Raw genomic sequence first — 13,679 nt, 5'->3', positions numbered from 1 at the left:
GTAAACAATTGGCACAACTTATCATCAAGCCCACCCCGGTTCAGAAGAATCCGGTTCGATCCGTGCCGTTTTTTCCTTTTACGAGATTCCACACCGGACCCATGATCGAAGCATGTGCATCGCGTCCTCGAGTTATATCGTGTCTCAGAATCACAACCTGTTTCTCCTCATTAACTAGGAAAGATATTGGACAACTTTGAGTAACAGAACCGACTAGTTTACATTAACTTTCCCGAAATGAAGGAGATAAGAATGGAGTTAATTATATTTCTATGAACATCAGCAACTGCTACCACTAAACAGGTTTAATTACATCGATTTCTATACTCCCAATCAGGGGACGAGGTTGTCCCAGCACCAACACAGAGGGGAAAAGATTAGTGTGGAAAAAAGCCATAAAGGAAAAGTAATAACAAAAAAAAAAATAATAATAATAACAATAACAATAACAATAACAATGGTGACTGACTACAAAATTTTTAGTTTATGTGCAAACTGATTACAGCTGCAGTCTTCTTTGATTGCATCCCCTTCGACATTGAAAAAATTGTTGCATGGGCGATTCAGCAGCTCGAGGGAGGTTAATTTCTGTTCACGGGCCAAGGGGATGGGGATCTATAGGAATGAGCAGGAAGAAACACTCCTGATAATTACTGCAGTGAACGAATACTCTGAGCGCCACAGAACTTTTTCCCGATTTAAGGCCCAAATAAGCTTTCAGTGTGTCGCATGTGATGAACAAACAACTTCAGTCCTTCGAATATGTTTGTGCAAATTCGTTCATCATCTGCTTAAGGTGCTGCAAGAGGTAAAATGAGGAAATTTTTTTGAGATGATGAAGGAAGAGCTACGGAAACTGACAATGACAACACTAGGGCAGTGGTGAAATTAAGATTTACCTTAAGCTCTTGATGAAGCACGACGAATATTTTCTTCAGCCTCTTGTGTTTCTGCAGAGCACAGAACCGTGCGTGTCTTAGAATACCAAACCACTGATCAACTCATGAATCTGAACTTAGAAGACAAGAAGTAATATGGGAAGCTCTTGAAACAATTCATCAAGTTATATTTTGAAAATGATCTTCATCAATGGATGAGATCAAGACAAGGATAAGCTGTAGCTACTTACCACTCCACACCGCCTGTAGGAGTCCCTCAACTGTGCCAAAGCTTTATTATATCTTTCCAAGTCCCGACCTTTTGCAAACTCAAGTTCTTTCCCCATCTTCTGGAACTTGTTTCTGTGATTAAATAAGTGATTTTAACACTTTCTTCTGAAGCAAAGAAAAGGAACAAACTGCAAGTAAAATCTTCAGGGTAATTAAAGTACCTGTAGTTCTCCAGAATCTTGTTGATGGAGCAATAACTCTCGTATTTATCCCGATACTCCTGCACATACTCCTCAAACCTGTCATAGGAACAGATAAGAATCCCAGCATTGGTACATCACAATATTCTCATCAGAACTAGGTTCAAAGTGAGGGGACCAAAAAGTGTGAGATGAACTTACTGTGAATAATCCTTTATCCGCCCCTTTAGATCGGGCTCATCCTTGTCATACTTTGAATAAGAGCAGCTATTTTCATCAGAAGAAGATTCTCTCTGCTTCAGGCCACCACCATAATCAGCAGAACCTGCCTCCTTCTGTCCATTGGACATGCACGTGTTTATATTACCTGCTTGATTTTTGCTATCTTTCACAGACTGAGACAACAAACCCTGTGTAGAATCAAGTTGTTGTGGCCCATTCCTCATAGATTTACTAACATTCACCTTTTTACTTATCTGTGCACTGCCATCTCCATGATCTCCCTTGGTAGGATATTGCAATTGAGACTGCATCCCTTGCGGAACAGGCACTGTTGAGTCATCTTCTCGACGTTCTGTTGTTCGCTTTCTAGATAAATTTGGCGTTGATGGCTTGCCTGAGTCGATGTTCAACTTCCCAGGCGTTTTCCGTCTGCCCGGGTCCATGCTCCGGTTTTCTGAATTGTTGGATTTGTGTTCTGACTGCTTAAATGAGCCTTTCCTTTCAAATGGCCTCTTCAATGGAGCCTCCTCAGGACGTAGTTCACCCAACTCCAAGCCCGAAAACTCCCTTTGCAGTATAGCACCTCCTCTTCCATTAACAAGAGCAGATCTTTCTACTCCAGCTCCATTAATATCTTTTCGAGAAGACCCTATCTGCATACTCGAGACCTGTCCAACATTCTTCAGATTATTTCCTGCTGTCTCACCAGATTTATCATAAGGTGAATCAGAGGGCACAGAATGTTTGCCACCACTGCCTTCTTTGTTACTCCTTGGCCCCCTTTCAGCAGCACCATAACCTTCAGACTGAGCTTCTATAACCAATCTTTCCTTTTGCATGGGGATACGCCCATGGCTCCAGCTCTCTGCTTGCCTATTTGGTCTACCTGAAATATCATTGGTCATTGATCCTGAAAAGCCTTGATCATGTGATCTACGGCTCAGTTGTTGTGAATGCAAACTAGGCTTTTCAGAAAATGCTTGGCTTCCCTTTTGAATGCTAAACCGAGTATTCACATCTCTGTCAACTCTGTTCGGCATTCTACCCGCAGGACTCTGGCACAGATCCTCATTATGCCTACCGGGAGATAAATCACGAGGGCTCATAGAATAATGGCCATCGCCACCCTGTGGGACTGCAGATTGAGAATAATTTTCTGTCTTCAATCTTTTCACCCGTTCAGAATTCACATCGGAGTGCCTGGAATTATATGCTCTTGTAGTTTGACCTCTCGAAGCTCTCTCAGAACTGTCCGACTGTTCCTGCTTGAAGTTGTCCTCATACGCAGTTTCCTCCTCATCAAACAAACTCCCAATGAAATTCTGCCGCTCGCGATTTTGACCGGGTGAGATATGCTTCGTTTCTTCAGCAGTTGCCCCATGTCCATAGTCCCCTTCATCAACGACATCAATGTCCACAGTATCTGACTCAAGCCCATCATGCTTCTCATCAATCCCATCAATATCCAAAATTCCACCATCAGGGGTTGAAGCAGGAAATGCGGGTCCTGGGTCTTGAATATTATGCTTCAGTTCTTTATCATCATCACTGGTCATGATATCCACATCTTCATCAGATCCCTCCTGATTGGAAGAAGCATCACTATCACTATCACTGCTGCTTCCACTTCCACTTCCAATGGGGCTTTTGCTCCGACTTCTGCTTCTGCTTCTGCTTGGGCTTCCACTGTCACTTCTGCTATCACTGCTACTGCTACCACTGTCACTGTCACTTCCACTATCACTGGAGCTGTCTGCCCGCCCATCACTGTTATTGGAATCCTTCTTGTCCCCAAAAAGGTCAGGTGAATGCTGTTCAATATCAACATTCTCTGATGCGTCTAAATCTCCTTGAACTGCAGAATTTACTTGGGCAAGCCCGTTATTTGGTTGTACTTCCTTGGGAAAGGTAGGTTCTGGTCCAGGAGTCTGATCGAAATTCTCTTCAAATGTTGGTACTTGGTTATTGTCATCTTCAAAAGAGCTGGAAGAGCAAAAACGGACACCACAACAAGCACACAATGTAAATCCCCAAAAGTAAAAGACTGATAGAAAGACGGAGAAATAAAGCGTTACTGAATAACCGCAAGTTGAAAAAGCCTTCTTAATAGATCATTTTGATAGAAAATGTTTCATATATTCACGTGTAGTTCCATGATAAGATATGCCAGCTTAAACTGCCAAACCTATCCTCCTCCCTTCTTCATCAAGTTTTATATTCTAGCCCCCTAGATGTCAAGCATCAAACATCTAACTTTCACATGGTCCTTACAGAATGCTACAATGTAATATGAGTTTAAACCCATGTTATGAACTTCTATGATCATAATGGCAGCTGATAAAACAAAAGTCATCTTCACAACTTAAAGGAAAGAGAAACAAAGAGCAGAGTTTGACGTAGCCAATACCTTCCACTTCCTGGTGATGGTCCCTTAAATCCTTCCAACTCCACTCCAGGTTTTAGCAAATATCTTCCTGGAGCTTGATAAGTTGCAATCTGAGGATCAAAAGAAAATTACATGACCTCTTTTCATTTTCTCAAAAAACCAATATCACAAGGCTCCCCGTCACTCACCCGGCTTAAAATCTTTTTTCCAGAGTTTGGAATTGTATATCCAATTGCTTTTTCCAAGGCCTGGAAAGTACATAGTAGAAAAAGCAAAATAACAAGAAGCCTATTAGATAAACATGTAGAAAATATCAGCATATTATAGACAATCACTAACATAGTCATACATATCACTCCTTGTCAAGATGAACTCCCCCCATCCCGATCATAGAATGCTATATTAAACAACAAAAGTTTTAGCTTCGTATATCTAGACTAACCTTTATGCTCATCCCTTTTGGATTGTCCTTGAGTAGACTAATCAGCATGCTCTGCAAATCCATAGGCTTGGAACCAATGTCTACTTTGTGTCCTGACCTATCAGATGCCATAACACTAGGCTTGGTTGGGATCTCTCTCTCCGCAGTGGTAGTATCCTCTTTGCTCAACTGACCACTAGGCCCAGCATCCTCAGTAGTGGCATTAGTCTTAGAGATATTTACAGCCGCAGACGGGGATGCTGATGCTCGGAATTGGTCAGGGGAAGAAGCTATAGGTGAGATTGCACGTATACCTTTCCCAGCAATTTTTGGATTTGAGGATAATCCTGGCTTAAATGCAGGTTTAAGACTTCCAGAAGAAACTGCAAAATTCAATTATAGAAGTTGATATATTGACAAAGAGTCCACCAAAGGTTTAGACTTTCAGAGGCTAGATTTAGTACTCTAAATTTAAGCCGGGAACCTCGGACTCAGAATACACAATTGACAAGTCTAATGAGATTAAAAATGACCAAGTTACCATGTGGTGGATCCACTTTGCGCTTTTTGGGAGGAGGTTCTTTCCTTTTAAACCCCATTCTCCAATTGGAAGTGGCTGGAAAAGGAAAAGGAAAAGGAAAAGGGAAATCTTTTAGGGGTATGTCTATATAACACGGCATATACAGGGATTACAAAGAATATTCAAGTCAAGACAATAGAAACTTGACAAACAATTTCATGTCAATGTTTGCAACTGAAAAGATCATCCTTCCAAAAACAAAAACTGGTCATATCAAACTTCAGAAATCATATAATAGCACAAATCCAACAAATGGCTGTTTGACCAAAAAATTAGTTTATAACGAGTATGTACCACCAATAGTAAGAACACACTGAAAAGTGCAGCAAACACTAACCGAAGCTTACCCTCAACAGCAGCTAGTTGCTTTATTTGACTCTTCATAACAGGATTCCCATGGTCCAAGACAATAGCCCTGTCATCAGCAGAAAATTATCAATTAAAATCATATTCAGAGTCTCTATGAGGTATGCTAATGAATTTATAAGCATGCAACAAGGAGATTGGAGAAGAGGGTGCATATTAGGTAGCATAATACCTAATGTCTAGTGTCAAAAAACCATGCATAGCTAAACTCTCACTCTACCCTCTCTATCACTACCTCATCATACTGTCAAAAACCATGCATAGCTAAATCTCTGTCTGCATGTTGCTGCCTGGACGACTATTGGAAACACAAATTTTGTTAAAAGAAAGCATTCTCCACACGCCGTGACCTTTTTCCCACTTTCACTATGATGATAAACTAATGACATTTAAAATAAATTACAATGACAGGAGCATTTGCTGCATACTTACTTCCGTGCTTTAGTCTTGCGCACAGCCTCCTCTGATAGCATCTTGACATGGGTTGTGGTTGACTCATCCAAGATACGCTGCACATTCAGCTTGCGCCACGCACATCCAGATTCAACAAGCAAACCATTGCCATGCTCACCACTTTTCTTTTCCTCATATATGTCACAAAGGTCACCGAACTCCTTTGACCATGTAAAGCGGAACTCCTTATCCCCAACATTGATAAGCTGATGACACATGCATCGTGGATTCAACATGTGTCAGATAAAGCAATACCAGTTGAGTGAAAAACAGAAGTTGCATACATTTGTAGAAGGTGTTAGTGAAATCTAGATGATAAAGAATCAAACTCCATACATTTCAAAATGGATTGCAAGCATAAATCTTGTTATTGTCTCATCAATCAACAACCCAAACATACTCGTTCTGAGAAACTAACTTGACAAAAAAATCATTTCTCTTAGAAAAATCAATAAAAGAGAGAATTGACTCAATATGAGCGGGAATAAATGAATATATCTAACACCCAGTTTAATTATCTGGTGCCAGCTTGAGCATTATGCACGAAAATTCATTTTGCAGAGAAGAAGAAAGTGGATGGAAGTTTTTCGCTCAAAAAATGCCCAAAACTGAACCCCTCTCATAAGAAGAACATCATTATAATTAGTAAAGTTATTGTCACATGACATGAATGATGTCTGACCATCTGCTCCTACGTCTCGCAGATGAATAATTCCCTCCAAAACTATTCTTGGTAGGTTGTTCTTTTCTTTCTAAAATACATATATCAAACCTGATTCGCCTATCTCATTGTTCAAAACAAATTTCAACTTTTCAAACAATAGCCCTCATATAATATGCAATACCTCAAATTGGACAACTACAAGCAGTACATTCTGCTTTGAACTTAGAGGCAAACGAAAGCCAAACCACCAGTGATTCTAGCAGAAGGCAAAAATTACCACAACAGAAAAATCTAATACTTTATGAGAGCATCAGTATTAGAGGATGACTAGGACGGTGGTACACCCGCATTTCCTGTCCCATATTTCGCTACATTTCCCAGAAGTTCCACGGCAGCACCTCAATTTTTTACAAAGCTGCTTACTTTGGCCGGTATTTTCCAAATCCTCCCTTTATTCTGTCCTTGGTTAAGTTCACTGACGAACATAAATCCGCATTCCTTTCCCCTTTCTAGTAAAACTGGACTGGATACCACTGAAGTGCATAGTGACCGTTAATTCACTGCCACAAACATGCTTTCTGAATTAGTTTCAATTTAACCCAGTGTTGTTGCTCCGTTGGCTCGTTTAAGGAGCATCAAAATTGAGGAAGCAAGCTTCTCAGTTGAATGAATGGATAGGAGAACAAGAGGAACACAACCCTGAGCTGGAACGATAAGTGGAACGCAATTCGCATCACATTCCTGTCAATTATTTGTAACTAGGCTATCTCGGAAGCAGGGGAAACCAAGTTGATTCCCAAGCTACGTGCTTGCATCAAAAGTATGCCCTGAATCCAATTCCTCAAGCTAAAATCTCATCAAAAGCAACCGAATAAACTCACATTGCCACTCGGGTTCTTCGGATTTGCATCGAATTTGATCTTCGCGGTCTCGCCCTGAGCCTCCACCCGCCTGATTTCTTCCACCAAGTCAGGCGTCAGCCTTATAATCATTGCGAACGCGAGGGGGTTGTTGCCCGACACGAGGCTGAAGGTCTCCTCCACGGACGGAGGAGCCGCTGCGGCAGGCCCAGTGTTACGGTTCCGAGGGCCCCCCGAGAGGGAGAGGCGTCCGGCGGATGGGAGGGCGGGGCGCGTAGGCTGCAGCGGAGGAGCCGGGAATCGCTTCGAGCCCCCGCCGGCCCCGCCTCGGCCACCGCCGCGGCCGACCTTGGACGAGCCTCCGAACATCGCTTATTGCCGCCGCCTTCCCGATTGATTGCTTTACGCGAGTCCGTAGATAAGCATAGAGAGAGAGAGAGGGAGAGAGAGAGAGACGACTGCTTCAAGTGAGAGAGGGAAAGGGAGGAGAGAGAAGGGAATTGGAGAATGGGGAAAGAGAGAGAGAGAGAGCGCCCGCAGACACAGAGGGAGAGAGAGAGAGGGGGGAAGAAAAAAGAAATGACAGTATGAATGGATTGATCCCTTGACGTTGTCGATGTCGTCTTTTTTGTTTTTTGTTTTTTCATAAATTCTTTTTTTGCCATCTCAAATTCCTTTTTTCATATATTCTTTTTTTGCTATCTCAAATTCTCAATATGCTATCTTTTGGTAAATGCTTGGAACAATTTTAATACGTTTTTGTAGATAACCAATACCAAGTAATGTTTTTTCCCTTTGAGAAGGTTTATTTATTACTTAAACACAAAGTAATGCGAAATTTGAATCGTTGCAGTTTTATCGGATGTCATCGAAGTATCTATTTGAAAAATTAAATCATAATTTACAGTATATCTCTTCTTTTTTTTGCTCGAGTACTTCCTTTCCATTACTTTGAGGGGAAATTGTAAATGCGTCCCTCAACTGCTATCAATTGCTCGATGATTTTAGGAAATTATTGATTTCCGTCAAATTTTCTTTGAAATTATTCAAAAGAAAACTGAATTGCGAATGTTATGATCAAAATTACGCCATTTGGCTATTTCTTTACTGATGAAGTGAGTATTGGATTCTCGTCTTCTCTTTACTTGGAGCTTTATTGCCTTCGAACAATATCATCACAAGTACTACAATGGAAATTACATAATGGTCCAATAATTACTTAGTGAAAATGGTTAACTTTTTGTTTCACTTAAAGGATGTCTCTAGTTCGAATATTTGTGAATGAAAAAAATCCAAACTGAAAGAGTTTTACCCCTTAATGGGTCGACTCATCTCTACTGGATTAGTCGGGACCCAATTGAGTTTTCGGATACTAGGGTCCACACCGAAAAAAATTTGTAGGTACACCGGCAAGTGGAGTTATACTTGTGTTCTGCTACTTGAACTTAACTCTCAATAGATTAATGAAATTTGAATTGTTTTTTTAACTAGTTAGAGTCGGACTCAAAAATGAATTTGATTATCGACAAAACAAATCTTGAGTCTACAAATACTTAGCTCAACTAGCAAAAAAGCTTAACCAAGTTTTCATTCATACTATCATTTTTTTATCATGTGTTCATCAACTAGACCCTCTCTTTAATTTAGAACAATCAATTCTAGCTCTAACCCAATAGTATATCGATCGACTCAACTTAGCCTGGATAGTTGTTTATGGCCTCTATAGCATGTCAAATAGCAAAAGTCTATGGAAGAATATTCATTAAAGCATCAATTAGTGGGGAAAATGACCAATACAATAATGGCCAGCTTGTGTTTGCAATTGTTATGATATCAATTTCTCTACTCTTTCTAACGTTTGATTTTGGAATAGAGTTATGTCAACCCTATTCCATGAGATAGAGACATAATAGTTGAGAAAAATTATTATTAAAAAATTAGTTGTAATAATAGTTAAGAAAAATTATGTGAGAAAATTTATTATAAAATTAGATAAAAACAAAAAAGTAATGAAAAGTTAAGAAATTTAATATCAAAAAATTAGTTGTCATGATAGTGAAACAAAAAGTACGTGAGAGTATTTACTATTAAATTAAAAAATGATAAAAAATAATAGTTGTGTTGTTGAATTAAAAAATGAATAAAGTGGAGGGAAGTAGAGTTGGATTATATTATATGACCAAACAAAGATAACTCAGAATTTTTTATTCCACTGAGTTCGTATTTTCTATTTTTGTTTCTGATTTACATCTTAATCAAAGCAAAAATTTAATTTAACCTTTTGTATAGCGGGAAAAAAAGAAGAAGAAGATAAACTGGGGTTTGACTTATTAATGACTGTTTTTTCTTTTTTCTAATTTTTGTATGTGCTATTTTTCTAACCAGACGGAACTGACTCCCCCCCACTTTTGGGTAATCAGACCTAATTGACTGGCCCAAGGAAGAACAGCAGCTAGGCCTATTTTCAGCCCAAATGGATTCTGTTAAATCCCATATCTTAAGGCCCAATTTCCCCAAATTTCTCTAACCGCGACCCCTTTTTTTTTTTTTTTTTTAATACAATGGAAGCCGTTGTATAACAATAAGGGGAGACATCGACAAGTATCAGAAGTCCTATTAGTTAGAGGACCAAACCAGGACATTTTATTTTCGAACCGGCGACTTGTTGCTATTACACTAAAACCTTTATCACGGGATAAATGCAAAGTTTCTTAGTCATGATTTGTTTTGATCCTTAACTCCATCAAAATGCATCTCATCCACTTAAAAACGGTATCCTTCCCTCCAAGAGAGAAAAATATATTATATATATGAATATTAAATCGATATTTACTCATTCTTCGAATTACATTTATCTTTTATATCGTTGTAAGAATCCCAAAATCACTCATCTGTCTAATTCGTTGTGTTTAATGAGTCCAGGTGACCGATTTAATGACATCATGGAGAATCCTCTCTTATATACCTTCTATATTCCCCCCTGATTATATTGGCTACACTAAATCCTCCAAGTCATATCGGAACATTTCTCTATTGAACAGATGGTTAGCAATGATTTTTACTTTTCCATGTATATGCATATATGTTCATATAAATGCATGTACATATACATACACATATTCATGGATCAAAATTGAAGAATGGTTCGTCATGAGTGGCTTATTGTGTGAGAGGAGAGTGTAGAAAAACCGAAAGAGTGTCCAATATTATTCAAGATTTGAATGTTCAAGAAATCTAAAATGTTTCTCATATATAAATATGAAATAATATATATATGCACGGACAATATATATATATATATATAAAATTGAAATTGTACATGATTCCGCGCATAGTATTGGTCATGCTATATAGTATTATTTCACTGAGTCGGTCTCTTAAATTCAATGGGACGGTTTGGGATCTTGAGACTGTTCTCCCGAAGATGAAGAAGAGAACTTAGCCGTTGCTGCTGCCCCCGCGGCGGAGACAGAAACTTCCGCTAGATTCTGCAGGTTCAGTCTGACAATGGTGTCAGCCAACGACCTCGTATCCTCGGCAGTGTTCCCCTCGGGCACCTCAACAACATAGGACTCCACGACCAGAGTCAACGCCCTGCCCTCCCTGTCGGACAACGCGTTGACCGAGGTCACCGACTGGTAGTCCTTCAGCCTGTGGTCCCCTCCTAAGACTCTAAAGCTCAGGACTTGGTTCTCGTCGTCCAGGACCTCTAGCCTCTCCTTGCTCATTGAAGCCGGGAGGCCCGAGATCACAACCAAGTCGCGGATGCTCCCGACCGTGATCCCGTCCCCGCTTGTCAGCTGGCAGGTCTTGATAAAGTGCTTGTACTTCTGCGGCTGGGAGAAGTCCCGCACAAAGGACCAGACTATTGTTTCTGGGGCCTTGATGGGTTGGATCATCAGAGACTTGCACCAGTTCGATTTTTCGGAAAGGGTGATCCTATGGTGCGTTCGGATCACCGAGTTGAGCTTGGAGAGCGATTCATTCGTAAGATTGAGCTGGGACGAAAGCAAAGTCCTGTTGTACTCATTAGGATCCATATTTTGTTCGATGTGTTTATTCTGATGGAGAGACGAGCAGTTATAAAAGAGCTATGTGTATACACATATATATACAGGCAAGTAGCGGGAAGGAGCTTCCAACTGGAGAGTAAAAAATTTACAATAGTTATAGCCAAAAAACAAAATTAAAAATTAAAAGGGAGAAGAAAACGAGAATAAGACCTGTTTACTTTTAAGAAATTAATTTTCACTTTCATCTCTATATATTTTCCTCCTTTTCTAAATTTATTTCTTTTTAGGAAAATATAAAAAATATGTTTATTAATATTAAAGTTAGAAGATTGAAGATTGTATCACCCAAAAAAGTTAGAATATTGTAATTCGTAGTAAATAAATTACTATTTTAGTATTGGGTTTAAATCTTGTGAAAATAAATGATGATTAATAAATAAGAAAGGAAAGTCATAATTTAGAAAAGGAAGGATTGACTATTGGAAAATTGAAGAACTAAAAAGAATAAATTAAAGAAAGGAGTTGTAGTACAGTGGCTAATATCATCACTGCCTCACATGATAACCTAGAGGTTTCAGGTTCGATTCTCACCAGTGGGACTACCTGTGCCCCTTTATTTAGATTTTGTTTCCATTTCCTTGTACTAGACTATGAGCCTCCTATTGTAACCGAAAAAAAAGTAAAAAGAATAAATTAACCTCTGTACAAATTTGAATAGTGTAAAAGAATAAATCATTTCATTTCCATATATGTAAGTACACCTTTTTTGCAGTTCTATATTTTTTAGAAAATTTTCCTTGAAAAATGAAAATTTTCCCAAAAGTAAACTTCCTGCCATGCATTTTCTTCTTCATGGAGCAAACAATAAGCTTTCAAAGTCTCATGAGATGCGATAACCGCAGCTTCATTTTTTTGTATAGAAAATTATGTGAGTTTTAAATCATACGGCTAGTTTGTCAACAATTAGATCGGTTTATCAAATATTTACTAATAATATTTCTTTTGGCAGTATCGGTATTATTTTCATGGGCAGGCAAATTAGTACAGAGTAGGGTATCACATGCAGTTTATAAATTGGTGGGTGCAATGTTTTCTATCTCTTGGCAGCAAATGAAAGGAGCGAGAATTCGATAGTTGAATGACTGCGATGAGATGTTGATTATTACAAGATTTAGCTCTAAGCTCGACTTTAAGTTGAATTGTGTGTTTGACATAATTTTAAACTTTAATCTTTCTGATCAACATGAATTATTGTAAATGTTGCTTAATTAGCAAAGCCTTTGAGATCAGTCCTATCGAGATTTTTAACTCGAGTCATTTCGTGAACATTCCAAATGGCAAAACACCCAAACCACAAAAAAAAGAAGAAAAAAAGCAGGGACAAACCAAGTTGGCATATATTATTTGCTCCCACAATGGAAAACACCAGCTTTATTATCAATGCTGGTGCTGTCCAACTAATTGAGACGGCAAGTTGCTTATCTCTCAACTTCTTACTTTCCAGTTTTCAATGTTATTTTATATACAATTGTGCATTTTAATTGCACTAATGGTTCTTTCTCGCTATATGTTGTGAGTAAGTACCAATTAAAATGTGGAATGAATTCCCTTATAACCAGAAAATGTAGCAAATGAATAAGATGGACTAATAAATATATAAGTAGTAGGTCATAAATTTGTAAAATATGAAAATTTTAATGATTTTTAGTTACAAAAAAGGCGTATGAATTTAATAGGATTAAGAAGTAAAGTCTATTACCATTATGTATGTATGTATATATTAATATTTCATGTTTTGCCTTTTTACATGTTTCCGGCCAGCCTTAACCTAAAACGAAGAGCTTATTGGGTCAAAGAACATGATAAGTTTCTATCAGTGGAAAAGCATTCAGTTTGAAAATAAGATCACAAACCCACTATTAAATTTATAAATATAATTTAATTAAGGTTGACCGGATATATTTTTTAGCATAACTATTTTATGGTTAGGGTTTCGTAGCCCCTGCCATTATATGCGAATCGTGACCTAGTGCATAGACTCTTCAACGGATAACAATATTCTTTATTGAAAACGAATATAAATAAAGTATGCTATAGCTAGTGAGTGAGGTGAGGCACAATTTAGTTGCATAATAAACATTTGACAACTTGTGATAATTATATTGAATTCTAGTATAACATTTTTTTTCTCATCCTCTTCTCTCATCTTAATTGGTGGAAACATCGTTATTTTATATTCCGCATGATTCAAAAAATGACCACTATCTTAATTATATTTTATTCATCACTGATTAGTTCATCTGAAAATTTGAAACATTTCAATATACCAATATATAAAATAGTTTTCTTGCAAAATCAATGTAACAATATTAATGCATTGTGCATAAGATTCCCCGGCCGATACT

General features: G+C 38.4%; 2 protein-coding genes across 4 annotated transcripts; both read right to left on the bottom strand.

Annotated features, from left to right (window-relative positions):
• Positions 1-201: 201 nt before the first annotated feature.
• On the bottom strand, positions 202-7,815 carry LOC116201828 (serine-rich adhesin for platelets). 3 transcript variants are annotated; one of them, XM_031533245.1, is made up of 13 exons: positions 7,283-7,815; positions 5,717-5,943; positions 5,266-5,333; positions 4,880-4,954; positions 4,360-4,721; positions 4,106-4,165; positions 3,939-4,027; positions 1,774-3,514; positions 1,511-1,644; positions 1,331-1,408; positions 1,130-1,241; positions 900-950; positions 202-799 (listed from the first exon to the last, which is right to left on the bottom strand). In XM_031533245.1, exons 1-13 carry the CDS (start codon positions 7,628-7,630, stop codon positions 749-751), a joined length of 3,396 nt encoding a protein of 1,131 aa, XP_031389105.1. In that variant the 5' UTR covers positions 7,631-7,815; the 3' UTR covers positions 202-748. The 3 variants fall into 3 exon arrangements, with proteins under 3 accessions (XP_031389105.1, XP_031389106.1, XP_031389104.1); XM_031533246.1 differs by adding an exon at positions 6,679-6,961 and having other exon boundaries at positions 1,511-3,514; positions 7,283-7,419; XM_031533244.1 differs by having other exon boundaries at positions 1,511-3,514.
• Positions 7,816-10,598: 2,783 nt separating this feature from the next.
• LOC116201618 (abscisic acid receptor PYL11-like) lies at positions 10,599-11,301 on the bottom strand. The gene has a single exon (XM_031532899.1). The coding sequence runs from the start codon at positions 11,299-11,301 to the stop codon at positions 10,645-10,647; it is 657 nt and encodes a 218-aa protein (XP_031388759.1). The 3' UTR covers positions 10,599-10,644.
• Positions 11,302-13,679: the final 2,378 nt, after the last annotated feature.

This window comes from Punica granatum, chromosome 3 (assembly GCF_007655135.1).
Source record: "Punica granatum isolate Tunisia-2019 chromosome 3, ASM765513v2, whole genome shotgun sequence".
NCBI classification, from domain to species: domain Eukaryota; kingdom Viridiplantae; phylum Streptophyta; class Magnoliopsida; order Myrtales; family Lythraceae; genus Punica; species Punica granatum.
Note: the sequence above shows the minus strand (reverse complement) of the source record. Positions and strands in the feature narration are given on the sequence as shown.

Coding starts and splice junctions, on each gene's coding strand:
- LOC116201828 (XM_031533244.1), bottom strand. CDS start 7,630: ATGTTCGGAGGCTCGTCCAAGGTCGGCCGCGGCGGTGGCCGAGGCGGG. Junction 4,028..4,105: donor GAAAAAAGATTTTAAGCCGG/GTGAGTGACGGG, acceptor TTTGATCCTCAG/ATTGCAACTTATCAAGCTCC. Junction 951..1,129: donor CCTACAGGCGGTGTGGAGTG/GTAAGTAGCTAC, acceptor TGTGCTCTGCAG/AAACACAAGAGGCTGAAGAA.
- LOC116201618 (XM_031532899.1), bottom strand. CDS start 11,301: ATGGATCCTAATGAGTACAACAGGACTTTGCTTTCGTCCCAGCTCAAT.